The following is a 26,959-nucleotide window of genomic DNA, read 5'->3' as shown; positions in this document are numbered from 1 at the left end:
AAACTTTCTCTTATGAATTTATTCTGTCTTCTTTGGTACATCAGTAATAATATACACCTTTACAGTATTTCCCAGATTGGGGGATATACTTTAGCAAGTATCTGCAATTATTTGTTTATGTAAGATTTCCCTTCCCTTCTGTGAATCATCATTCTTCACCCCAAGTATCTTGAGATTGGATTCTGTATAAGCAGAATACATCAGTTAGGCATTCAGGTATCAAAATTCCTCCGCTTCAAGGATGAAAATTTCTTTGGGTATCTAATAGAGTACAAAGCAGAAGGTGTTTCAGAAATGTTTGCAGTATTGAATCCGCATATTCCTCCAAGATAGCCCTAATCTAACTGCCAGGGTCCCACTCTTCCCAGATTAATGCCCACTCACATAACAAACCTGATGAGGTAGTGAAGAAAACTAATTTTGTGAGTAAGCAATTGGCAGAATTTTTCACCACTCTGACTCTATAGCTACATGTAACTAAGTAGTATCACTGACAGATAATCTTAAATTGAAGTTTTAACATCATTATTCTCCATGTTATACATGGGTATCAAAAGCAATCCCCTCTTGACCACACTCCAGAATTCTGTTTAAAATTTTTCAATGACAACTTATCCATTTCCCCAGAGCCTCAGTGAGCACATGATGCCAACAATTCATTTCATGACTTCATAGCATGGGCCAAGTTTCTTACTTGAAAGACTTCCATCCTGTCTTGGGAAACAACCATTTCCAAATATCCACATATCCTTGCAAGTTTCTGCCTACTCCTCTACCACCCATTTCTGAAGCCATCTGATTTAGTAAGCTGTATGCAAAAGATACACAATGGCTAATGCAATCAAACAAGGAATGTATTAAAAACACACCCAATAGCTCAAAATGAAAGACAAGTGAACAAAGTTAAGAAAATGACAGTAACAAAAGCTGTTCTGGGAACCTCTATTGAAATAGCTACTTATTACATCAACATGCTACCATAGAACAAAAGCTCATGTTGCTTTTCTGAACCTGAAAAACCCATTAACAATGTACAGTTCTGAGCCTCAGCTGACCATAGTGCTCATGCCAAGTCCTGAGCAGGGCATCTTGAATGGTGGTTCCGTCATGACTACATACACCGTTAGGGAATGTTTCTCTAAGAGGAAATCAAGATGTTCTAACCTGTGAAGGTAGAATAGATTCCAGGCTACACAAACACATGAAGTGTGCCTTATATTGATTACTATAACTAAAGAGGTTGCTGCCAAGACTGCTTCCAAAGGGCAGAAGATAGCCCTAAAAAATGTTTGCAGTGTGGAAATGCATTTTTAATAAGTCATATTCTAGTAACAAGTTGCATTTGGTAAGACACAAAGAAACAATGTTGGTATGCAGAGTAGAAACCTCTGGAAGATGATATTGTCATATCAGAGAGATTGTCAATATCAGAGATACTGAAATCTCTGGAAGATGATTTTTGTCTCACATATGGCATTCACAAGTAAAATGCCAAACTGCAAAATTCATATTATGTAGTACACATAGGAAGATATCTAAATATCCCTGTAGGCTCTGGGATATTATTTCTTATTCTTAACCTCCTTACTAGATTCACCTGTACACAGAAATAATCTGTATCTTTATTATTTATAATTGAGAATTTTCTCAAATCTTTTCCTGAAATTTTGGAACACCTGGAATAAAATTTCTCTTAAAATGATTCCTAAAGGAAATAATTCTTCAAAATTAAGATTAAGATATAATAATAGGTTGGTTTTTTTTTTTTTTTTTTTTTTTAGAATGAAGCTTCTAAGGTGAGGTTAACAGTCCAGCTGTGGTTTATTTGGTACATTCATAAGATGTTCACTCCTATATATATTTTTTCCCTAGGGGTTTCTCATTTCTAGATTTAAACTTTCCCTTATAGCATGGTTCCTCCAAGGTATATGCTTCCGATACATAAAATGTTTGTAATTTTGTTAATTCTGCCATTCATTAGCTCAATAATTTCTCTCATTAAAATTCTGTAAACTATGAATTTCAAAGAAGTCTATTCTATATTCATCTGGTTCATGAAGTTTCCTCTTTGTGAATCTTATGTTAGTAAAATGACTTTACAACGTTTAACATGGTTCCTCACCTGTATGAAGTTTTTAAAAAAAGGTATGACTTGCTGCTAAAAATTTTCAGAGTGGTTACTAAATTCAGTTTTCCTGTGTATTGTCTACTATCTTTTTGCATGTAAAGAACAGCTTTCTGTGGATGCCTTTCCATATGCTGTGCATTCATAAAGTTTCTATTCAGTATGAGTTTTCTGGAAGATGACAAGATGATTCCACTTACAGAGTTTCTCTTTATATATGATTCTGTTTCTATCTCTTGTGAATCCACTTTTCAGAGTTTCATAAAATTATCAGTGTTTGTCATCTACATGAGTTCTCTGATGCATAATGAGCTGTGACTTCCAACAAAAGGCCTTCCCACATTCAGTGCACTTACAAGGCTTCTCTCCTGTATGTGTTCTCTGATGTGCACTGAGAATTGATTTTTGAGAGAAGGTTTTCCCACATTCATTGCACCCATAGGGTTTCTCTCCTGAATGAGTTCTTTGATGTACAATGAGTTGAGAATTCCTAATGAAGGCTTTTCCACACTCACTGCATTCATATGGTTTCTCTCTTGTGTGCATTCTCTGGTGTACAAGAAGGCGTAATTTCCCACTGAAGGATTTCTCACATTGACTGCATTTATAAGGGTTGACCCCTGCATGAGTTCGCTCATGTACAATGAGTAGTGATTTCCAAATGAAGGCTTTCCCACATTCATTACATTCATATGGTTTCTCACCTGAATGAGTTCTCATGTGTATAATTAGGTATGACTTGCTGCTAAAAGCTTTCCCACATTCACTGCACCCATAAGGCTTTTCCCCTGCATGAGTTCGCTGATGTGAAATGAGCTGGTCTTTCCTATTAAAGGCTTTCCCACATTCACTGCATTCATAGGGATTTTCTCCTGTGTGAATTCTCTGATGCACAATGAGTTGTGAATTAAAACTAAAGGATTTCCCGCATTCCCTGCACTCATGTGGTTTCTCTCCTGTATGAGTTCTCATATGTATAATAAGGTATGACTTGCTCCTGAAGGCTTTCCCACACTCAGTGCATCCATATGGTTTTACTCCTGTGTGACTTCTCTGATGTACAATGAGCTGGGACTTCAAACTAAAGGTTTTTGCACATTGACTGCATCCATAGGGTTTTACTCCAGTGTGCACTCCTTTATGTACAATGAGCTGTGATTTGAACGTAAAGGCTTTTCCACATTCATTACAACTATAGGGTTTCTCTCCTGTATGAGTTCTCTGATGTACAATCAGGTTTGACTTTGTATTAAAGGCTTTCTGACACTCACTACATTCAAATGGTTTCTCCCCTGTATGAGTTCTCTGGTGTATAATAAGCTGTGACTTTAAACCAAAAGCCTTTCCACAGTCGGTGCATTCATAAGGCTTCTCTCCTGCATGAGTTCTCTGGTGTGAAATAAGCTGGTATTTCCGACTGAAGGCTTTCCCACATTCATGGCATTCATAGGGGTTCTCTCCTGTATGAATCCTCTGATGTATAACAAGCTGTGATTTAAAACTGAAGGCTTTCCCACAATCGTTGCATTCATGGAGTTTTTCTCCTGTATGAGTCCTTGTATGTATAATAAGGTATGACTTGCTCCTGAAGGCTTTGCCACATTCATTGCATACATAAGGTTTCATTCCTGTGTGACTTCTCTGATGTACAATGAGCTGTGATTTCAAACTGAATCCTTTACCACACTGAATACACCCATAGGGCTTTACTCCTGTGTGAATCTCCTGATGTACAATGAGCTGTGACTTGAATGTAAAGGCTTTTCCACAATCACTACAAACATAAGGTTTCTCCCCTGTATGGGTTCTCTGATGTACCATAAGGTTTGACTTTGTATTAAAGGCTTTCTGACATTCATTGCATTCATATGGTTTCTCTCCTGTATGAATTCTTTCATGTATAATGAGCTGTGATTTTAAACCAAAAGCTTTCCCACATTCATTACACACATATGGTTTCTGTCCTGAATGAGTTTTCTGGTGTGAAACAAGCTGGTCTTTCCTACTGAAGACTTTCCCACATTCACAGCACTCACAGGAATTCTCACCTGTGTGAATTCTCTGATGTATAACAAGCTGTGAATGGAAACTGAATGTTTTCCTGCATTCACTGCATTCATGTAGTTTCTCTCCTGTATGAATTCTCTGATGTACAATGACGTATGATTTACTACTGAAGTCTTTCCCACATTCATTACACCCATAGGGTTTCTCTTCAGCAAGAGTTTGCTGATGCACTACAAGGTATGACTTGCTGCTGAAGGCTTTCTCACAATAGCTGCATCCAAAGGGTTTTTCGCCCATATACATTTGTTGGCACATAAGTTGCGATTTCTTATTGACGGTTTTTCCAGATTCAATACTTTCACAGTATTTTATTCCAATAACAGTTTGCTCATGTTTAGAATTAGAATGGAAGAATGATTTTCCATGTACCTGAAACCCATTAGGATTATTTCTAGCATAATCACTAGTGAAATCTATATATTTCAAACTCTTTCCATGCGTGCCACATTTACGAGGTTTTTGTCTTGAAAGATACTTTGTACTAAGAAGACATAGTTTTCCAAATGTAGTGCATTCAAAGCTTTTTGCCATACTTCCCAGTTTGTCTTTATTTTCCTGATGCCAATCCATAAGATCATCAATTTTCCAGACTGTGTCTAGAAATGAGAACAATTGGTCACATGTTATAAATCACATGATTGTGGTATACTAGAAAGTTGCCTATGAAATAAGAACAATTAGTCACATGTTATAAATCACATGATTGTGGTATACTAGAAAGTTCCCTGTGAAATGCCATATCATGAGGTTTTTAGTTTCAGATATCAGATCTGAATATAAATAAATTCTCAGGTATAAAAACACTCAAACTACTGGGTACTGAGGAAAAGAAAAACCAAACTGAAGATAGGCATAGTAAACTGATAAGAAGTTTAAAAGTTTTGCATATTGGATAAAGAAGGCAAAATAGGCAAAAGGAACAATGAAGATAATATAAACATGTCATTAGGGATCTATGAACGTTAGATTTATTCAAAAAATAATTATTAAATACCTACTATGTGCCAAACACTATGCTAACTTCTAGAGAAATGGCAGAGAACAATGCAGATTACTTCCTAGTCCTCCTGGGAATAACATCTCAATACCTAGTAAATGGATAAAAATAAACTGAGAGGGAACATCATTCCTTCACAGGACAAGAAGCAGTTCTTAAAACCATTCAGAGAAATCAAAACTGAAACAAAAACAAAGCTTTCTACAATGTAACAAAAATTAGAATGCCACCAGACTTCTCTTTAGGAAACCTACAGGACAGAAAATAGAGCAATGAGGAATAAAGTCAAAACATTTTCAGATGCACAGGTCTCAATGTTTGTATCACCCTTTTCCAGGAAGCTACTCTTGAGTTGCTCCAAGGAAAGAAATGACAGAGGATATAGAAAATAAAATCAAAAAGGAGATCCCAGGATAAAAATTGCACAGCAGGCCTTAAAAAAACTAAGCTACTCTGAAGCAAGTCAGAAAAACTTAGCAGTCAATATCACTAGGAAGAAAAAAGGAATACAATTAATAATTTGGCTGAAAGTATCAGCCAAGAATATTCAGATACTGAAAGGAGAGTCTGGAATTGAATATACGATGAATACATTAATGGTAACAAAATTAAATTAGCAAAAAATTAACTACAGAAAAAATACAAATTTAGAAACAAAAATAAATCACTGTGTACTTGCATGATTTACCTATAAACAGGAATTACAGTCATACCAACATAAAAACTAAAGACAGATTTAACCAAAAATATGAAATAACTGTATCAGAATGGAGGCATGGGAACATGAGAAGAGACATGTCTCCATCATGAGTGTGTATACGGTGGGAAGGTATGGAGGGAGGAGAGTGAAAGAGAAGTAAATCACCTTTCTATACTGAGCAATCATTAGGGGAGAAAGCCAAGGTGTAGCAGAATAAGCTGGTTATTTAGAAATATGGAGGTAACTACCACAAGAGTTAAAAAGAGACTGAAGATGTTTTCTCTAGCAGGCATGGAAAAGAATGGGCACAGGGTAGGCAAACAGCTTTGTGAACACAAAAACAAAAAGGGAAAGATAGAAAATAGATAGGAAATAAGACTAAGGATCAAGTCCTTTGTCACAACAGGAAATATCTGGAGGTTGAGTAGAAAATAGATAGATGCCCCAAAACAACATACTAACCAGGGTAATGAACGAAAAGGATATTAAAAGAAAGCAGAGCTAATAGACATCTACAGAACTCTCCACCCCAAATCAACAGAATATACATTCTTTTCAGCACCACATCACACCTATTCCAAAATTGACCACATATTTGGAAGTAAAGCTCTCCTCAGCAAATGTAAAAGAACAGAAATTATAACAAACTATCTCTAAGACCACAGTGCAATCAAACTAGAACTCAGGATTAAGAAACTCACTCAAAACCACTCAACTACATGGAAACTGAACAACCTGCTCCTGAATGACTACGGGGTACATAACGAAATGAAGGCAGAAATAAAGATGTTCTTTGAAACCAATGAGAACAAAGACACAACATACCAGAATCTCTGGGACACATTCAAAGCAGTGTGTAGAGGGAAATTTATAGCACTAAATGCCCACAAGACAAAGCAGGAAAGATCCAAAATTGACACCCTAACATCACAATTAAAAGAACTAGAAAAGCAAGAGCAAACACATTCAAAAGCTAGAAGGCAAGAAGTAACTAAATCAGAGGAGAACTGAAGGAAATAGAGACACAAAAACCCTTCAAAAAATTAATGAATCCAGGAGCTGGTTTTTTGAAAGGATCAACAAAATTGATAGACCGCTAGCAAGACTAATAAAGAAAAAGAGAAGAATCAAATAGACGCAATAAAAAATGATAAAGGGGATATCACCACCGATCCCACAGAAATACAAACTACCATCAGAGAATACTACAAACACCTCTATGCAAATAAACTAGAAAATCTAAAGAAATGGATAAATTCCCCGACACATATACCCTCCCAAGACTAAACCAGGAAGAAGTTGACTCTCTGAATAGACCAATAACAGGCTCTGAAATTGTGGCAATAATCAATAGCTTACCAACCAAAAAGAGTTCAGGACCAGATGGATTCACAGCCAAATTCTACCAGAGGTACAAAGAGGAACTGGTACTATTCCTTCTGCAACTATTCCAATCAATAGAAAAAGAGGGAATTCTCCCTAACTCATTTTCTGAGGCCAGCATCATCCTGATACCAAAGCCGGGCAGAGACACAACAAAAAAAGAGAATTTTAGACCAATATCCTTGATGAACATTGATGCAAAAATCCTCAATAAAATACTGGCAAACCGAATCCAGCAGCCCATCAAAAAGCTTATCCACCATGATCAAGTGGGCTTCATCCCTGGGATGCAAGGCTGGTTCAAAATATGCAAATCAATAAATGTAATCCAGCATATAAACAAAACCAAAGACAAAAACCACATGATTATCTCAATAGATGCAGAGAAGGCCTTTGACAAAATTCAACAACGCTTCATGCTAAAAACTCTCAATAAATTAGGTATTGTTGGAACGTGTCTCAAAATAGTAAGAGCTATCTATGACAAACCCACAGCCAATATCATACTGAATGGGCAAAAACTGGAAGCATTCCCTTTGAAAACTGGCACAAGACAGGGATGCTCTCTCTCACCACTCCTATTCAACATAGTGTTGGAAGTTCTGGCCAGGGCAATTAGGCAGGAGAAGGAAATAAAGGGTATTCAATTAGGAAAAGAGGAAGTCAAATTGTCCCTGTTTGCAGACGACATGATTGTATATCTAGAAAACCCCATTGTCTCAGCCCAAAATCTCCTTAAGCTGATAAGCAACCTCAGTAAAGTCTCAGGATACAAAATCAATGTACAAAAATCACAAGCATTCTTATACACCAATAACAGACAAACAGAGAGCCAAATCATGAGTGAACTCCCATTCACAATTGCTTCAAAGAGAATAAAATACCTAGGAATCCAACTTACAAGGGACGTGAAGGACCTCTTCAAGGAGAAGTACAAACCACTGCTCAATGAAATAAAAGAGGATACAAACAAATGGAAGAACATTCCATGCTCATGGTTAGGAAGAATCAATATCGTGAAAATGGCCATACTGCCCAAGGTCATTTATAGATTCAATGCCATCCCCATCAAGCTACCAATGACTTTCTTCATAGAATTGGAAAAAACTACTTTAAAGTTCATATGGAACCAAAAAAGAGCCCGCATCACCAAGTCAATCCTAAGCCAAAAGAACAAAGCTGGAGGCATCACGCTACCTGACTTCAAACTATACTACAAGGCTACAGTAACCAAAACAGCATGGTACTGGTACCAAAACAGAGATATAGATCAATGGAACAGAACAGAGCCCTCAGAAATAACGCCGCATATCTACAACTATCTGATCTTTGACAAACCTGACAAAAACAAGCAATGGGGAAAGGATTCCCTATTTAATAAATGGTGCTGGGAAAACTGGCTAGCCATATGTAGAAAGCTGAAACTGGATCCCTTCCTTACGCCTTATACAAAAATCAATTCAAGATGGATTAAAGACTTAAACGTTAGACCTAAAACCATAAAAACCCTAGAAGAAAACCTAGGCATTACCATTCAGGACATAGGCATGGGCAAGGACTTCATGTCTAAAACACCAAAAGCAATGGCAACAAAAGCCAAAATTGACAAATGGGATCTAATTAAACTAAAGAGCTTCTGCACAGCAAAAGAAACTACTCTCAGAGTGAACAGGCAACCTACAGAATGGGAGAAAATTTTCACAACCTACTCATCTGACAAAGGGCTAATATCCAGAATCTACAATGAACTCAAACAAATTTACAAGAAAAAACCAAACAACCCCATCAAAAAGTGGGCGAAGGATGTGAACAGACACTTCTCAAAAGAAGACATTTATGCAGCCAAAAGACACATGAAAAAATGCTCACCATCACTGGACATCAGATAAATGCAAATCAAAACCACAATGAGATACCATCTCACACCAGTTAGAATGGCAATCATTGAAAAGTCAGGAAACAACAGGTGCTGGAGAGGACGTGGAGAAATAGGAACACCTTTACACTGTTGGTGGGACTGTAAACTAGTTCAATCATTGTGGAAGTGAGTGTGGCGATTCCTCAGGGATCTAGAACTAGAAATACCATTTGACCCAACCATCCCATTACTGGGTATATACCCAAAAGACTATAAATCATGCTGCTATAAAGACACATGCACACGTATGTTTATTGCGGCACTATTCACAATAGCAAAGACTTGGAACCGACCCAAATGTCCAACAATGATAGACTGGATTAAGAAAATGTGGCACATATACACCATGGAATACTATGCAGCCATAAAAAATGATGAGTTCATGTCCTTTGTAGGGACATGGATGAAATTGGAAATCATCATTCTCAGTAAACTATCGCAAGAACAAAAAACCAAACACTGCATATTCTCACTCATAGGTGGGAATTGAACAATGAGAACACATGGACACAGGAAGGGGAACATCACACTTTGGGGATTGTTGTGGGGTGGGGGGAGGGGGGAGGGATAGCATTGGGAGATATACCTAATGCTAGATGATGAATTAGTGGGTGCAGCACACTAGCATGGCACATGTACACATATGTAACTAACCTGCACATTGTGCACATGTACTCTAAAACTTAAAGTATAATAATATTTTTTTAAAAAAACAAAGAAAGGATCTAGAGAATAGAAAATCTGGAAAATAAAATTTATTAAAGGTATTAATATTAAAAAAAAAAGAAAGCAGAGCAGATCAGGGGATCTTAACATCTCACTCCAAGTTTACTGTGAAAAACTGCAGGTAGTTTTCCTATTAAATCTGATCCCTCTTATTCATTTTGTATACAACCATCAAATTCTATCTCCCCAAACATCAATTCCCCACTGGGGCATTATCTTCCGTTAATGCACTAACAAATATATATGAGCACTTTTGGTTTTCACAATGGTTTGAGAAGGAGTGATATTATTAAATGGTCCTATAGTAAAAACTGTCCCCAACAAAATGAAAATAGGCCAGTGAATAATTACTCTGTGCCCTAGAATCAGATTTGCTCCTGTGTTTGACTGTCACTATTTTTTTGGTAGACTTTCATAGTTCATGGATACTGAAGCCATCCTAACTATCAAACCCTGTACTTTATCCTTCCATTCCTTCTGGTGCTGGTAACACACCCATCCTTATCTTTGCTCGGTTCCTGTGTCTCTGCTTTCGTCATTGGAAATCTAATGTGTCTTCTCTACAGCATGCTCTTTGTAACAATAATGGCAAAAACAGGATTATACTTGACACCTCAAGGTAGAGTTCAAAGAATTCAAAAAATCAGGGAATACCAAACCCAGTAACTAAAACACAGGCTTTTTTTTTTTTTTTTTTTTAGATGGAGTCCCACTCTGTCACCAGGCTGGAGTGCAGTGGTGTGATCTCGGCTCACTACAATCTCCGCCCCCCAGGTTCAAGCAATTCTCCTGCCTCAGCCTCCCGAGTAGCTGGGATTACAGTCATGCATCACCACGCCCAGCTAATTTTTGTATTTTTAGTAGAGATGGGGTTTCACCATGTTGGCCAGGATAGTCTTGATCTCTTGACCTCATGATCCGCCTGCCTCAGCCTCCCAAAGTGCTGGGATTACAGGCATGAGCCACCACACCTGGCCTTTTTTTTTTTTTTTTTTTTTAAAGAGACAGGGTTGGCCGGGCATAGTGGTTCATGCCTGTAATCCCAGCACCTTGGGAGGCTGAGGCGGGATCACCTGAGGTCAGGAGTTCGAGACCAGCCTGATCAACATGGTGAAACCCTGTCTAAAAATACAAAAATTAGCCAGGTGTGGTAGCGCGTACCTGTAATCCCAGCTACTTGGAAGGGGGAGGCAGGAGAATCGCTTGAACCTGGGAGGTGGAGGCTGCAGTGAGTCAAGATCGCACCACTGCACTCCAGCCTAGGCAACAGAGCGAGACTCCGTCTCAAAAAAAAAAACAAAATCAAAAAAAGAGACAGGATCCCTCTCTGTCACCCAGATTCAAGTGCAGTGGTGCAATCATTGCTCACTGCATCTTCAACCTCCCAGACTCAACTGATCTTCCAACCTCAGCATCCCAAGTAGCTGGGACTACTGGCAACAGTCATCGTGACCACCTAATTTTTAAAAATTTTTGGTAAAGCTGGGGTCTCACTATGTTGCCCAAGCTGGTCTTAAGCTCCTGGCCTCAAGTGATCCTCCCACCTTGGCCTCCCAAACTGCTGGGATCACAGACATGTGCCACTGCACCTGGCACATAGTTCCTCTAAAAAATTTAGCCTGTTGAACATGATCAGGCATTCTTAAGCTTGAAGATTATTTAAACATGATTCGAGACCATATTAAATATGGTTCCTGGCTGTGGTCCAAAGGCAATCACTGGGAACCCAAATATACACCAAGAGAATTGAGATTCTGAAGCTACAGAAAAGCCATTTCCCCAACGACCATCTCGAGTTTAATCACAGATGATGACGGAAAAGGAAATTATGCTTGGAGAGCAGAAACAAAGGTTCACCAGGTAACTTATTTCACTGCCACAGAAAGAAATTCTGACAAAGCCAACAGTGTAAACCAGTGGCTACCATGTGGTGTTCACTGCTGCTGCCCTCCTGGAACTGGGGGACCCTAGACTTGTCTCTATCCCTCTACATTTGGATGGCTGGATGTGTTTAATTTATCTTTAATTATAGGTCTATAGACCATAAAGAACTACTCCCCACTCTGAATGGGAACAAGATCCTAGACTTGTATTAATGTAGTACAAGAACCAACATATGGGTTGCAGCAAATATCTGAAGATGGATGGCTGGGAAGAAGGGTGTGACAGGTGCTGCCTGGCCAAGGAAGGTGAAGGCAGACAGTGCTGCTTACCCAGTGGTTCTGCCCTGTTCCTGGCTGGCAGTAACCTGATTTTTTTCCACCCCCATCTAAGTGATGTGCTTCAGTCAGGGAAGTGAGGACCCATTTCTATCCCCAGTCCCGCTTCCAAAAGGTAAAGCATAATTTATCCGAGCCAACGGAGATAGCCCCATTTCCCTTTCCAGAGCCTCCCTCAGACAGGGGCATGTGACAAAAATTTAGCCTGTTGAACACGATCAGTCTGCTTGGGACTTCCTGGGATGAGTCTTCCTGTCTGACAGACTCGTGTGTGAAGAAACAGCCCTTTTTATTTCATTGGCCACTGGTATATCCACAGGCATCAACTAGAACTGCAAGAGCCATCTGAGGGCCATTAAAGAAGGTAACCTAAGGAAAATGCCAACATACCTAGATGGGCCCTTGGTGATTGAGTGAATCAATCACTTAGTTGATCCTGGAGCTGCCCCACTTCAGGACCTTTTGTGATGTGTAGTAATAAATCACTTCTGCTTAAATTAGTTGGTCTGGGATTGACCAACAACTGCAGCTGAAACAATCCTAGTAATGCAAGGACTAACTGTTGATTTATGCTGTCATGCTAGTGATAGAATAAATGGGGTGTTCAGGGAAATATATCTGACAGTAACATCGAAGATGAATTAGTATAAAAAGAGTACAATGAATAAATTTAGCTAAATACAACAACCCAGACATGACAATACTGGCCTTGTTTTGAGTGGGAATTGAGACCATGAGGGTTTTAAAAGACCTCTTTTTAAAGGAACAAAATGCTAACAACGCTGTACCAAAATTAGTAAGGGAGCCCTGCACAGAAAGGAAATTCAAGCTGACTTCCCCAGTGTTAGGAAAAAAAACTTAGAATTTAAAAAACAGGATAAACAAAGAGAAGAAGGTGGTATGTAGGTGGAGCAGTGGGAGAGACGATTCCAGTTTCTGAAAACAAGGCCAGGGAGTGGTACAAGGAAGATGCCAGTGAATCAATCAAAACCAGGACCAAAGGGCAGATAAAAGATCAGTATGGCTATCAATTACCAGTAGAGGAAAAGAGCTTCAATCTTCCGAATGGAAGTTGTTAAGGTTTGAATGTGTCCCCTCTAAAACTCATGTTGAAACTTAATCCCCATTGCGGTGGTATTAAGAGAAGATTAAGTTGTGCCCTCATGAATGGATTAGTGGTTTCTAAAAGGGCTTGAGGGAACGATCTTAGGCCTTTTTTGCCCCTCTTTCTGTCCCACAGTGTTCCTCACCTCCAGAGGATGCAGCAACAAGGCGTCATCTTGGAAGCACAGAGCAGGCCCTCACCAGACACCAAACCTGCCAGCACCTTGGCTTTGGACTTTCCAGCCTTCAAAACTGTGAGAAATAAATTTCTGTGCTTTATAAAATTACCTAGTCTATAGTATTTTATTACAGCAACACAAATGGACTCAGACAGAAGTCTTCTTTTTTAGAGATGAGATCTCACTATCACCCAGGCCAGAGTCTAGTGGCACAACCATAGTTCACTGCAGCATCAAATTCATGGGCTCAAGCAATCCTCCCACCTCAGCCTCCCAAGGAGCTGGGACAACAGGTGCACACCACCATGCTCAGCTAACGCATAAGTCTTCTAAAAGTTACACTATATGAGGGAAATGAAGAATAAAGACCCCTTGGATTCAGAAGAGCAAGAGAAGCCCAGTGGAACATGAAGGGAAAAAGTGCTCGGTCATGCAGCAGAAGAGCAGCATCAACAGGTGTCACTGCAGGATCATGGACACTATCACATGACAAAGGAATGTGCTCAGAAGGTATAGAGTGATAATGTTAAAGCCATTAGCAAGGCCAGGCATGGTGCCTGACACCTGTAATCCTAGCACTTTGGGAGGCCGAGGTGGGCGGATCACAAAGTCAGGAGTTCGAGACCATCCTGGCTAATATGGTGAAACCCTGTCTCTACAAAAAATACAAGAAATTAGCCGGGCGTGGTGGCAGGTGCCTGTAGTCCCAGCTACTTGGAAGGCTGAAGCAGGAGACCCGGGAGGCGGAGCTTGCAGTGAGCCGAGATTGCACCCCTGCACTCCAGCCTGGGCAACAGAGTGAGACTCCGTCTCAAAAAAAAAAAAAAGCCATTAGCATAGAGAAGCACAAAAGGGGCAGAATCTACTAACAGGTTTCAAAAAGAAGGAAGATGGGACTGTGGTTGTTGAATTTATGTGTAAGGGATTTAAATGTAATTTTCAAAATATAGAAAGGAAAGGGAAGGATCATGAGAGTCACATCAAGTGAAGGAAAGAGGAAAGGCTTGCTAAAATGCATAATGAAATGAGTCTATCACCAAGATAGAGTAAGGAGGGAAATAAGAATGCCAACGAGAAGATTAAGAGTGGATGGTAAGGCCGGGCATGGTGGCTCACGCCTGTAATCCCAGCACTTTAGGAGACTAAGGCAGGCAGATCACCTGAGGTAAGGAGTTCGAGACTAGACTGGCCAACACGGCAAAACCCCATCTCTACTAAAAATATAAAAATTGGCCGGGCATGGTGGCGCACAACTGTAACCCCAGCTACTCAGGAGGCTGACATGGAAGAATTGCTTGAACCCAGGAGGCAGAGGATGCAGCGAGCCGAGATCACGCCACTGCACCCCAGCCTGGGCAACAAAGTGAAACTCTGTCTCAAAAAAAAAAAAAAAAAAAAGTGCATGGTAACACACGAGACAAAGTACAAACAAGAGGAGCACATCACATTGGAATTCATGCTAATTCTAAATAAAGAAGAAAAGATTTGTCTCCATCACTCACTTGGACAGGTCTGATTTGGAACTTGGGCCTGCACCATACACAGCTCTTCTCCTTGTTCCAACTTGAAGATGATATCAGGTTTGGTGTGTTGGTACCCTATAAATAGAAAATCACAGACAACCTGGAACAAACAGCTTGAGATTCAGAGATTCTGAAGAACGGGAAAGATTTAGTTTGGAGGTAGCATGATGAAGCTGCCTTTTTGCAATTTGGCAAAGTAAAGACCATTCAACTGGCATACTCTGCTGCCAATAGGGAACTAAGAAAATCTGGCCTTAAAATCTAAGTCCAAAATCACTAAGTATTTCACAGAAGGCCTCCAGTTTTCAGCAACCAAGAAGAAGCCTGGAGATCGAGCACACTCCTCCTCAGGGAGGCAGCACTTACCTAGGGACACCAGGTTGCTATAGTTCTCCAACATCACACTCCTGTACAGGCACTTCTGTGCTGGGTCTAGCAGCTGCCACTCCTCCCAGGTAAAATCCACAAACACATCCATGAATGACAAAGGTCCCTGAAATACAATATTCTCATCCAATTTCAAGTTATTTTACTAGGTTTGTGGAAAACTAGCTGTTTAGGGTGTCCATTATTTATGTTTAACTTTGTGAGAACAAAAATTGTATTGAAAACATGCATCAATGTGCATTAAATCAGTCATCTTTCTTTCTTTTTTTTTTTTTTGTTGAGACGGAGTCTCACTCTGCTGCCCAGGCTGGAGTGCAGTGGTGTGATCTTGGCTCACTGCAAGGTACACCTCCCAGGTTCACGCCATTCTCCTGCCTCAGCCTCCTGAGTAGCTGGGACTACAGGCACCCACCACCACGTCCGGCTGATTTTTTTGTATTTTTAGTAGAGACGGGGTTTCACCGTGTTAGCCAGGATGGTCTCGATCTCCTGACTTTGTGATCTGCCCATCTCGGCCTCCCAAAGTGCTAGGATTACAGGCGTGAGCCACCGCGCCCGGCCTCTTTAAAGTTTTAAGCTATCCTAGAAACCACCTATACAAGGATGCTCAGATATGGGACCTTCAGTACTAAAGGCAGGACAGTCAGGCAAACAAGTTCGACTGATCACTCCTACATCTGCAATACAGTTACCGACCTCTATGTCCAGGAATATAAACACAAATGAAATACAGTCCTGCCGCCAAGAAGCTTTTAGCACTGCAGAATGAAGAAAAGTTACATATGCAAATGCAACTGAAAGTCAAAGAAGCTAAGAAAAAAGAACACAGATTACAACGTGGGCACAAAGGAAGAAGGAAGCAATGCTATTTGACAGTGTCAGGTGGAATCTGTGAAAGGGCACTATTGGTACCCAGAAGAGAAGACACATTAAAACTTTATGGACTAAAAAGGTAACTGCTGTAAGTAGCAGCCACTCTGTGGGATAAAGACCTAAACATGAAAATATACAGATGGTAAATGAGCATACAAAGCATGCTCAATACCATATGTCATTAGGGAATTGCAAATCCAGACAAAAGTAAGACACCACTACACACCTATTAGAATGGATAAAATCCAAAAAACTGACCACCAAATGCTGGAGAGGATGTGGAGCAATAGGAACTCTTATTCATTGCTGGTGGGAATGAAAAGTGGTAGAGTCACTTTGGAAGCCAGTTTGGCAACTTCTTACAAATCTAAACAGTCTTACCATATAATCCAGCAACTATGCCCCAGGTATTTATACAAATGAAAACTTATGTCAAAGCAAAAATAGAAGACACACATGACAAGCATCAGATATGAAAAGAAGTTATCATTACTGAATTCACAGACATGAAAAGACTAACTGCTCTGCGCACATAAATTTGGTTAACTTAGTTGAAAAGGACATATTCCTTGGAAGACGCAAATTACCAAACTTACTCAAAAACAGATAAACTTGGGCCAGGCGCCATGGCTCACGCCTGTAACCCTAGCACTTTGGGAGGCCGAGGCGGGCAGATCACAAAGTCAGGAGAACGAGACCATCCTGGCTAACATGGTGAAACCTCGTCTCTACTAAAAATACAAAAAAATTAGCCGGGCATGGTGGCACATGCCTGTAGTCCTAGCTGCTCAGGAGGCTGAGGCAGGAGACTCACTTGAACCCAGGAAGCAGAGGTTACAGTGAGCCGAGGTCATGCCACTGCGCTCCAGCCTAGGCGACAGAGCGAGACTCCATCTCAAAAAAACAAACAAACAGATAAGCTTAATTGATAATTATATATCTATTAAAGAAATAAAATTTGTAGTTAACAGCATACAGATTGGAAAGAAACAAAACTGTCCTTTTTTACAGACAGAGTAAGGAAACTGAGGATGCCAACGAAAAGATGAAGATGACACGACTGTTTATGAAGAAAATACCAAAAAACCTAAGAAAGTTCCTAGAACTAACTAGTGAATGTAGCAAGGTCACAGGATACATGGTCAATACATAAAAGTTGGCTATATGCCTATATAACAGCAATAAATCATTTGATTTTGAAATTAAGAAACTAGCTGGATGCCGTGGCTCACACCTGTATTCCCAGCATTTTAGGAGGCCGAGGCAGGTGAATCACTTGAGGTCAGGAGTTTGAAACCAGCCTGGCCAACATGGTGAAACCCTGTCTCTACTACAAATACAAAAATTAGCCGGGCATGGTAGTGCGCACCTGTAGTCCCAGCTACTCGGGAGGCTGAGGTAGGAGAACTGCTTGAACCCAGGAGGCGGAGGCTGCAGTGAGCCCAGATTGTGCCACTGCACTCCAGCCTGAGTGACAGAGCAAGACTCCATCTCAAAAAAAAAAAAAAAAGGAATTAAGACACTGATACTGTTTACAACAGCAACAACAAAACAGAAAGAACTTACATATAAATCTAAAATATCTGTGTAGGATCTGTATGCTCAAAACTATAAACATTGACTTTTAAAAATCAAAGATCTAAATAATGGGGGAATCCTGTGTTCATGGATTTGAACTCAATCCCAAAGGCACTGTAAATCGAAAAGTGAAAGGTAAAGTAATAAAGTAATAAAGAAACAGATCTTTATGAGCTTAGGATAAGAAAACAATAGGACACAAAAATCATTAGCAATAAAATAAAAAAATTTGCAATCCAGACTCAGTAAAAGTTAGAAATATCTGTTCATCAAAAGTAAGCATTAAGAGAGTAAAAAAGCACGCCAATATTGGAAATAAAAGAAGCATCCGAGGAAAAAATTTGAATATAGGCTTCATAGTAAGTTTGTTTTAAACTTTAATGTGCATGAATCACTGAATCTTATTAAAATGAAGAGTCTGATATTAACAGCATTGAGGTGAACTCTGATATTCTCCATTTCTAACAAGCTTCCCGAACAATACATATTATGTAAACACACATTTTTTAAAAAAAAGGATACACATAAAACACAAAATAACTTTTTGGGGATGGGAAAGGAGATGAAAATTGAGTATGAGGAAATAAGAGAATATATAAATAAAGGTAGATAAGGACCTTATATGAACCAATGATGATAAAAGGGCCATGGGCCAGGCACAGTGGCTCATGACTGTCATCCCAGCACCTCAGGAGGCTGAGGCAGGAGGACTGCTTGAGCTTAGGAGTTGATGACCAGCCTGAGCCACATAGGGAGACCCCCTCTCTACTAAAAATAAAAAACATCAGCCAGGCATGGTGGCACTTGCCTGCTGTCCCAGCTACTCAAGAGGCTGAGGCTGGAGGATCACTTGAGCCTGGAGTTTGAGGCTGCAGTGAGTTATGATTGCACCACTGCACTCCAGTCTGGGCAACAGACCAAGACCCTGTCTCAAAAAAAAAAGTGGGGGGGTTTTGAACTGAACTGAGGAGTGATTAACTTAACCCTCTGACCTAAGGATCTCCATCCCTCTCCGCACCAAAAAAAAAAAAAAAGGTAATAAAGAAAACACTAGGAATAAACAAATGAGAAGCTCACCCAGGACTTGGTGATTTTTGGCTGCTCTTGGGAAATAAACAGCCACTCTAGGACTTTCTCTATTCTGCGACTCTTCTGCTTCTGCCTGGGTGCTCCAGGGAGAGGTTGCAGACCAGGAGTCCCTTGGCCCAAGATGGATTCCTGACCTTGGAGCTTTCTGATCCTATCCCATGAACTGTTTCGTTCTTGGAGAGGTGGGACCTGTAGACTCAAGAGCAAATTTACTTTAGCGAGCATTATTTCCTTTTGGGAAAAGGAAATAGGGGTCACATCACATAAATGTGAGAGAAACACGTTAGAAAACAAGGCAGGTTTAACTTCAGGAAATGCAGGGTTAGAGGCAGAAAAGAAATGGCTTCCTGACAAGGCTTAGCACCAAGAGTTCAAGTCAAGTTTTGAGCCCTTCATGATAAAAATACAGGTACGACCCTCAAACAGCAAAGCTAGAGAAAACTGTCCTGGCTCATCCTAGCCTCCAAACGGACTTCCTGCCACAAACCAAATGGCGTCTTAATAGGCTGGTTTGGTAGGGCAGTAGGAATACCCACACAACATTATTATGAGGGAATAAGGAACCAAACGAGGCTCTGACAGACAATAAAAACATAACCAAAATATCTGACCACATAAAAAATTGTAACATAATATTTCAAAATGAAGTAAAAGAAATCAGAAAAACGAAACTTTGAAAGGACAGATATATAAAAAATAAAAGAGCCTAGAAAGTAGATGCTTAGAAATGTGAAATCTGGAAAATGTGAAATGAGAAATATCAGAATAAACAAATAAATTAGGAAAAAAAATTCAGAAATGAAGATTAAATTTAGGAGGAACACAAAAAAGCGCCAACGACCTAGAAGGTGGCACAGGTGAAAAGTGGGGAAAGCCTAAAAAAAAAAGGAATAAAAAATTAGAAAAAGAAACAATGAATGAAATGCCATGAAAAGGCTGTTCACCAAGGCATTTTTATAACCCAAATATCTGTAACTACATAACTGGTTGAAAACACTATGGGCCATCCATACAGCCAGTAAAAGGTGATAAGAGATAGGGAAGAGGGAGCGAACAACCTCTATGTACCACTATTGGTATAATACAATGATCAATATATACTCTTAGTGATAATGACAAGGGGAAGAATAGTACGTACAGAAAGCTAGCTTTTGTGTTACAAAAAAGAAGTGGGATTGCAAGTATACGTATATGCATGTGTGTGCCATAAAAATGGGATCATATAATATCTAGTCTTTTGTGTCTGGCTTCTTTCACTTCGCATAATGCTTTCAAGGTTTATGCTTGTCATAGCACATATCAATAGTTTGTTCTTTTTGTTGGTGAATAGTATTCCATCACGTTTCATCATTCACCATTAATGGACATTAAGATTATTCCCTGGAGGCCGGGCACGGTGGCTCATGCCTGTAATCCCAGAACTTTGAGAGGTCGAGGCAGGTGAGTTGCCTGAACTCAGGAGTTCGAGACCAGCCTGGGCAACACAGTAAAACCCCGTCTCTACTAAAATACAAAAAAAAAATCAGCCAGGCGTGGCAGCGTACACCTGTAGTCCCAGGTGTACTTGGGAGCTACTTGGGAGGCTGAGGCAGGAGAATTGCTTGAACCTGGGAAGCAGAGGTTGCAGTGAGTGCCACTGTACTCCAGCCTGGGCAACAGAGCGAGACTCCATCTCCAAAAAAAAAAAAAAGATTATTCCCTGGAGACCAACAGCTTATGTCTCAGAGCCTTCTCTGTGTACACTGGGCACAGTCTACCCGCTCCACATTTTACTCTACATTTCAGGGTCTAGGATCCTAGAATCTCTGCCTCAAGAAATCCTCAACCTACATCCAGAGACTAAATAAGGTACACAGGCCAGGAAAATGCATGTAGAGCCAGAATATCTGGGTTCAAGTCCTGGCTCTACATTGACCAGGGGTGCCACCTGGTCTCCAACTAGCCCTTTCTGGACCTCAGTACCCTTACCCATCAAAGGAGAATAACAGCATTCACCACCTGGGGCTAAGGCTACTGTGAAGTTTTAAGGTGATAATACCTAATAAAAGACTTAGCACAGAACCTCATACGTAGTAGACACTGAGCATTAACATTTGGTTGAAATGGCAAAAGAAAACAAAACAAAACATAAAACCAGGAATACTTAATGAAAATAAACCACACTACAAAATGACAATCAACAAGATAAAAAGCATATGCTGGTTCTTAGAAAAGAGGACTCCACCTTCAAACATCCCCCAACTCTGACCAGCGTCTCCATTTCTACCACACTACACAAAATCCCTGCTACCTCTTGTCTGAACGTAGTCACCTAATCAGTCTCTTGCTTCCCCCTCTTTCTGTGTCTACTCTTGCCCACCTACAACCTGTTCCCCACTCAGCACTCAGAAGGGTCTTTGGAAATCCTAAGCAGATCATGTTGCTCCCTTTCTTAGCACCACACCCTCTCCTGGACCCCATGGTTTCCTAGCCTGATCTGGCATCTGCACCTGTGTTCATCTGCTCTCCTCTCTCTCACTCCCTACCCCCAGCCACAAAGTCCTTCCTTCCAGGTTACAAAGGCATCAAACTTCTCTTGCCTCGCAGCCTTGGCCCTGGCTGTTCCCATCCTGGATGTTCTTCTACCTGCTCTTCCCAAGGCTGGCTTGCTATTGTAACTCAGACTTAGCTTAGACGTCACTTCCTCAGTGGGGGCCTTCCCTGAGCACCCAAGCTAAAGTAGCCACCACGCATTCTTTGTTTTTTTTTTTTTTTTTTTTTTTTGAGACAGAGTCTCACTCTGTCGCCAGATTGGAGTGCAGTGGCGTGATCTTGGCTCACTGCAACCTCCTACTCCTGGGGTTCAAGCGATTTTTCTGCCTCAGCCTCCCGTGTAGCTGGGATTACAGGTGCCTACAATCACGCCCAGCTAATTTTCATATTTTTAGTAGAGACGAGGTTTCGCCATGTTGGCCAGGCTGGTCTCGAACTCCTGACCTCAGATGATCTGCCCACCTTGGCCTCCCAAAGTGCTGGGATTACAGGCGTGACCCACCACACACAGCCCATCACCACTAAATTCCATTTAGGTTTTTATGACTGCTACGGTTTCAATGATTGCATCCCTCCAAAATTCATGTTGAAACTTAACCCCCATTGTGATGGTATTAAGAGGTGGGGCCAATTAGCTGGGCATGGTGGTGCGCACCTGTAATCCCAGCTACTCAGGAGGCTGAGGCAAGAGAACCACTTGAACTCGGGAAGCAGAGGTTGTGGTGAGCAGAGACAGCCACTGCACTCCAGCCTGGAAGACAGAGCGAGACTCAGTCTCAAAAAAATAAACAAATAAATAAATAAATAAAGAGGTGCGGCCTTTTAATAGTGATTAATTCATGACGGCTCTCCTTCAGGAATGGGATTAATACCCTCTTAAAGAGGTTTCAGAGAGCTGCCTGGCCCTTTCATCTCTTTGGCCATGTGAGGACACAGCATTCTTCCCTTTTTGCCCCCTTCCACCATGTAAGGATGTAGCAAGAAAGTGCCATCTTGAAAGCAGAGAGCAGAGCCGGGCGCAGTGGCTCACGCCTGTAATCCCAGCACTTTGGGAGGCTGAGACAGGTGGATCATGAGGTCAGGAGATCGAGGTCATTGTGGCCAACACAATGAAACCACGTCTCTACTAAAAATACAAAAAAAAAAAATTAGCTGGGCGTGGTGGCACACGCCTGTAGTCCTATTTGGGAGGCTGAGGCAGGAGAATCACTTGAACCCGGGAGGCAGAGGTTGCAGTGAGCCAAGATCGCGCCACCGCACTCCAGCCTGGGGTCAGAGAGAGACTGTCTCCAAAAAAAAAATAGAAAACAAGAAAACAGGCCTCATCAGATACGAAATTCACCAGCACCTTGATCTTCAACTTGTCAGCCTCCAGAATTGTGAGAAAGTAGTATCTGTTATAAGTTCCTCAGTCTGTGATATTTTGTTACAGCACAAACAGACTAAGACAATGATCTAATATTACTTGATCTCCCTCATACATGTCACTTGACAAGCATTTTTGAGGTTTCCATTTCTTTAAGTGTGAATTACATGTCTCTATTTTGTCTTACTTTTCTTGGGTTCCATCTCAGTCTTCAACACCTCTTCCCCTGCTTTCTCTTGTCATTTCCCTGACCACTGTCCTCAGTTCTCTTCTTAGGGTACACATTCTCCCTGAGCTACTTTGGCCACATCTAATTTGCAACCTCTACCTAGAGGAGCCAATCCATACAAAACTGAAATCTTCCCCCTCTACCAATCACAATTCTGACAGTCTTCCTTTACTCAGCAAATGGTGACACTCCCAACCAGGCCCACAGAGTAGAACTCCAGTTGTCATCCCTGGCTTTTCTGCCTCTCTTAGCACTGCACCCAACTAGTTATGAAATCTAATTTCTTCTGCCTCTTTACCTCCTCTCCTTTTTTTTTTTGAGACAGAGTCTTGCTCTGTCACCCAGGCTGGAGTGCAGTGGCGCGATCTCGGCTGACTGCAACCTCTGCCTCCTGGGTTCAAGCGATTCTCCTGTCTTGGCCTCCCGAGTAACAGGGATTACAGGTGGGAGCCACTGCACCCAGCCACCTCCTCTCCTTTCTCAAAACCACTAATTTACTTAAACCCTTATATTCTCTTACCTGCTGCAGCCTAGACTGTTCTACCCTCAAATCCGTTGTGAAAACACTTCAATAAGTAAACTCCTTCCCCTATACCAACAGTCCCCAACCAGGGACTCGTTTTGTGGAGGACAATTTTTCCATGGACGGGCAGTCGGGTGCGGCGATGGCTTCTGGATGAAACTGTTCCACTTCAGATCATCAGGCATTAGAGTCCCATAAGAAGTGCGCAACCTAGATCTTTCGCATGCGCAGTTTACAATAGGGTTTGTGCTATGAAAAGCTAATGCAGCCTCTGATAGGAGGCGGGGCTCCGGCAGTCATGCTCACTAAACCGCGACTCGCCTCCTGCCATGCACCCCAGTTCCTAACAGGCCACAGACTGGTACCAGTCTGAAGCGTGGGGGTTGGGGACCACCTGCCCTATGTGATAAAATCCAAGTTTTTAATGGGGTCCTCAAAGCCCTCTATGATCTTAGGCCTACGGCTCTAGCCTCATTTTTTAATATACCTCTACTATGACCATTAAACTCAATATTTTAGCAACCCTAAAGTGCCCAAAGTTCACCACATGAGGTCATTTCAAGCCTCTCAAATTTGCACGTTACTTCTTTTTCCTAGGCTGGTTTTAATCCTTTGTCTACTTTAGGTTTGTCATCTTTCAAACCTAAGGTTAAGAATCTCTTAATCATTGAAGCATTTGGGAGTAAGGGGTTAGGGGGTGTCCTTACTTCCAAAACTGACCCATTCCCGCATGTCTCCGTGTATTTCCACAGCCTGCTCCCAGAGCACTCATTAACTTGTCATTGTCTTTCTTATCCACCATTCCTAGACCACTGTTCTTCAAGACAGGGATGATAAGCAACCCATCTTTGCATTTTTAGCACCTGCCCCAGGGTCCAGCAAACAAAATACAATAAAAAAAAAAAATGTTGAACAAGTGAATAAAAAAGTTTGTAATTTCCAAAATAAGGTTTAAAGATCCCAGATACAGAAGGCCCTCAGTAAATAAAGGCTGAAAAAACTGAAAGATGTGTGAGTATCCCTTGTTTAACTCCAAAGTTCAGCGTACAAAGTTGTTAGAAAAGAGATTGATGAAAGGAGGAAAAAAGGAAGTCGGATGACAAGAAGCATTTCTGGAAAGTCTAACATGCTCTAAACGACGATCCAGTTGCCTAAAAGAGCGGTGGGGTGAGAAAGCTCCTGGCAAATTCAGACTGGAATAGATGGAGTGCGCACACGTTGGCATTCAGGGAGAGCTTTTCAAGAATGAAAGAAAACCCCTACTCACCCAAATAGAAGCTGTCCGGACCCTGGTGGCCATCCCTACGGTCAGTTTTGTGTGCCTCGCTGGAAGTGACAGGACGCGAGCGATGCTAGAAGAGAGAGCACAGTGAAGAAAGAGGTCACCCAGCAGTCCCCAAACCCAGAGGGGGAGGGTCCGAGGCACCAGGGCTGCCTGCCATTCTCGGAGCTGAGGCTCCTTCCCTCCCACAGCACGGGATTCACCATCTCCACACCCTCACCCACACACAGGTTAGGGTCAGGCAACCGCCCCGGGTCAGCAGCACGAGAGAGCTAAGGCAGATTAGTTCTGTCCCGTCCCGCCGCCTTGAAACCGGAGGAATTCCCCACCTTCGGCTCCTCCAAACCCTGAAGGGGCAGCAGAATAGAGTCCAGGGTACTGCCTCCACCTCCAGATCTGCAGCCAGAAGGGTTCGCAACCACTCCAGACTCGGCTGGCCCGTTGACCACGACGGGCGATGAACGCTATCTGAGGAACAAGGATCTCGCCATCGGCGCGGAACAATGGCGGCCGCTACGTATGTCGCACAGGAATTGCGTCATGGACAGTCAAAGGCAAAAAAAACTACAACTCCCAGAGGCCTCTGCGAGGAGTTACTCCCGCGCCGGAGGGCTCCGGCCAAGAGCCACCGGGAGGGGGCGTGCTAAGGTGACCCGGAAGCTCAGGCCTTCCTGGCCAGGTCCCTGAGCTCCCGCGCTTGCAGGTTTTAAATTTTAAAGAGAATTAAAATACTTGACACCAATGGCTCAACGGTTGGAGGGATGTAAATTAGGTTACAAGTGTTCTAGTCCCTGCTTTACTGAAATGGTAAAAGTCTTATTTTGCTTTACACTTTAATAACAGATTCGTAAAATTCCCATTACATGTTAACATAAATAATATTTTAATGAAAATTACATATATTTTACAAAAGAAAAAATTTAGTAAGGAGTGGCTTCGCTTTTTAAGTCTTTTCTGACTTACTAGAAAGCTGGATTCTCATATCTGCTTCTATGTTTAATCTGTTGCGTATGTTGTTTTTGTTAAAGTATATAAAGATACAAGTCGAACAAGGGATAGTTTTGTTAGTGTACAATCTGAAACCACGTAGATGAACTTTTTCTACTCTATTACATAAAATCCGTTGGTCTACACTGCACTTTGAATGGATTCTTTTATCACGCATGATTTCGTAACATCATGCATTGGCCAGTTGGAAAATATTGGTTTACTTTAATGGCCAAAGCCGCAATTACTTACTTTTGCACCAACCGAAAATATCCACTAATCATTATTTATCTTAAGTATTGGGAAGAGGTGACATTCACAGAGGCAGATACAAGTTTTCTAGAATTCTTTTGTTTTTGGCTTTTAAAAACTTTTATAAATTTATGAGGTACAAGTGTAATTTTGTTACATGCATCAGTTGTGTAGTGGTGATGTCAAGGCTTTTAAGGTATCCACGCCCTATTGTACGTTATATGCATTGTACCAGTCAGGTAATTTATGATTATCCCTGAAACCCCCCCACACCTTTTGAGTCTTCATTGTCTATCATCCCACACTCTACATCCATGTGTACATATCCTTTAGCTCATACTTAAAGTGAAAACATGTGTTTTTCTTTCTGTGCCTGAGTTGTTTCACTGAAGATAGTGGCCACTAGTTCCATCCATGATGCTGCAAAAGACAATTTCATTCTTTCTTATGGCTGAATAGTATTCCATTGTGTATATATAACACATTTTCTTTATTCATCCATTCATGGACATTTAGGTTAATTCCATACCTGTGATATTGTGAATAGTGCTGTGATAAACATATGAGTGCAGGTATTTTTTTATATATATAATGATTTCCTTTGGGTAGATACTCAGTAACAGGATTGCTTTATCAAATGGTAATTCTATTTTTAGTTCTTTGAGAATTCTCCACGCTGTTTTCCATAGGTTATACTAATTTTACTTTCTCACCAACAGTGTATAGGAGTTTCCTTTTCTCCACATCCTCACCAACATCTTCTTTGTCTTTTTATTTTTATTATTTTATTTTATTTTTTGAGACGGAGTTTTGCTTTTGTTACCCAGGCTGGAGTGCAGTGGCCCGATCTCGGCTCACCGCAACCTCCGCCCAGGTTCAAGCAATTCTCCTGCCTCAGCCTCCTGAGTAGCTGGGATTAC

At 41.1% G+C, this 26,959-nt stretch overlaps 1 protein-coding gene across 9 annotated transcripts; it reads right to left on the bottom strand.

Annotated features, from left to right (window-relative positions):
• Window positions 1-25,401, bottom strand: ZNF268 (zinc finger protein 268). Of its 9 annotated transcripts, XR_010147891.1 has the most exons (8): window positions 25,130-25,324; window positions 24,786-24,870; window positions 18,857-19,057; window positions 15,308-15,434; window positions 14,921-15,016; window positions 13,386-13,491; window positions 2,123-4,788; window positions 1-261 (listed from the first exon to the last, which is right to left on the bottom strand). XR_010147891.1 is itself a non-coding variant. In XM_009426639.5 (7 exons), the coding sequence occupies exon 7, from the start codon at window positions 4,760-4,762 to the stop codon at window positions 2,396-2,398; it is 2,367 nt and encodes a 788-aa protein (XP_009424914.3). In that variant the 5' UTR covers window positions 4,763-4,788; window positions 13,386-13,491; window positions 14,921-15,016; window positions 15,308-15,434; window positions 18,857-19,057; window positions 24,786-24,870; window positions 25,130-25,401; the 3' UTR covers window positions 837-2,395. The 9 variants fall into 9 exon arrangements, 7 of the variants coding, with proteins under 7 accessions (XP_009424914.3, XP_054519857.1, XP_063641415.1 ...); XR_010147890.1 differs by lacking the exon at window positions 13,386-13,491 and having other exon boundaries at window positions 25,130-25,318; XM_009426639.5 differs by lacking the exon at window positions 1-261 and having other exon boundaries at window positions 837-4,788; window positions 25,130-25,401.
• Between the last annotated feature and the right edge of the window lie 1,558 nt (window positions 25,402-26,959).

The sequence above is a fragment of the Pan troglodytes genome, chromosome 10, assembly GCF_028858775.2.
Source record: "Pan troglodytes isolate AG18354 chromosome 10, NHGRI_mPanTro3-v2.0_pri, whole genome shotgun sequence".
NCBI lineage: Eukaryota > Metazoa > Chordata > Mammalia > Primates > Hominidae > Pan > Pan troglodytes.
Note: the sequence above shows the minus strand (reverse complement) of the source record. Positions and strands in the feature narration are given on the sequence as shown.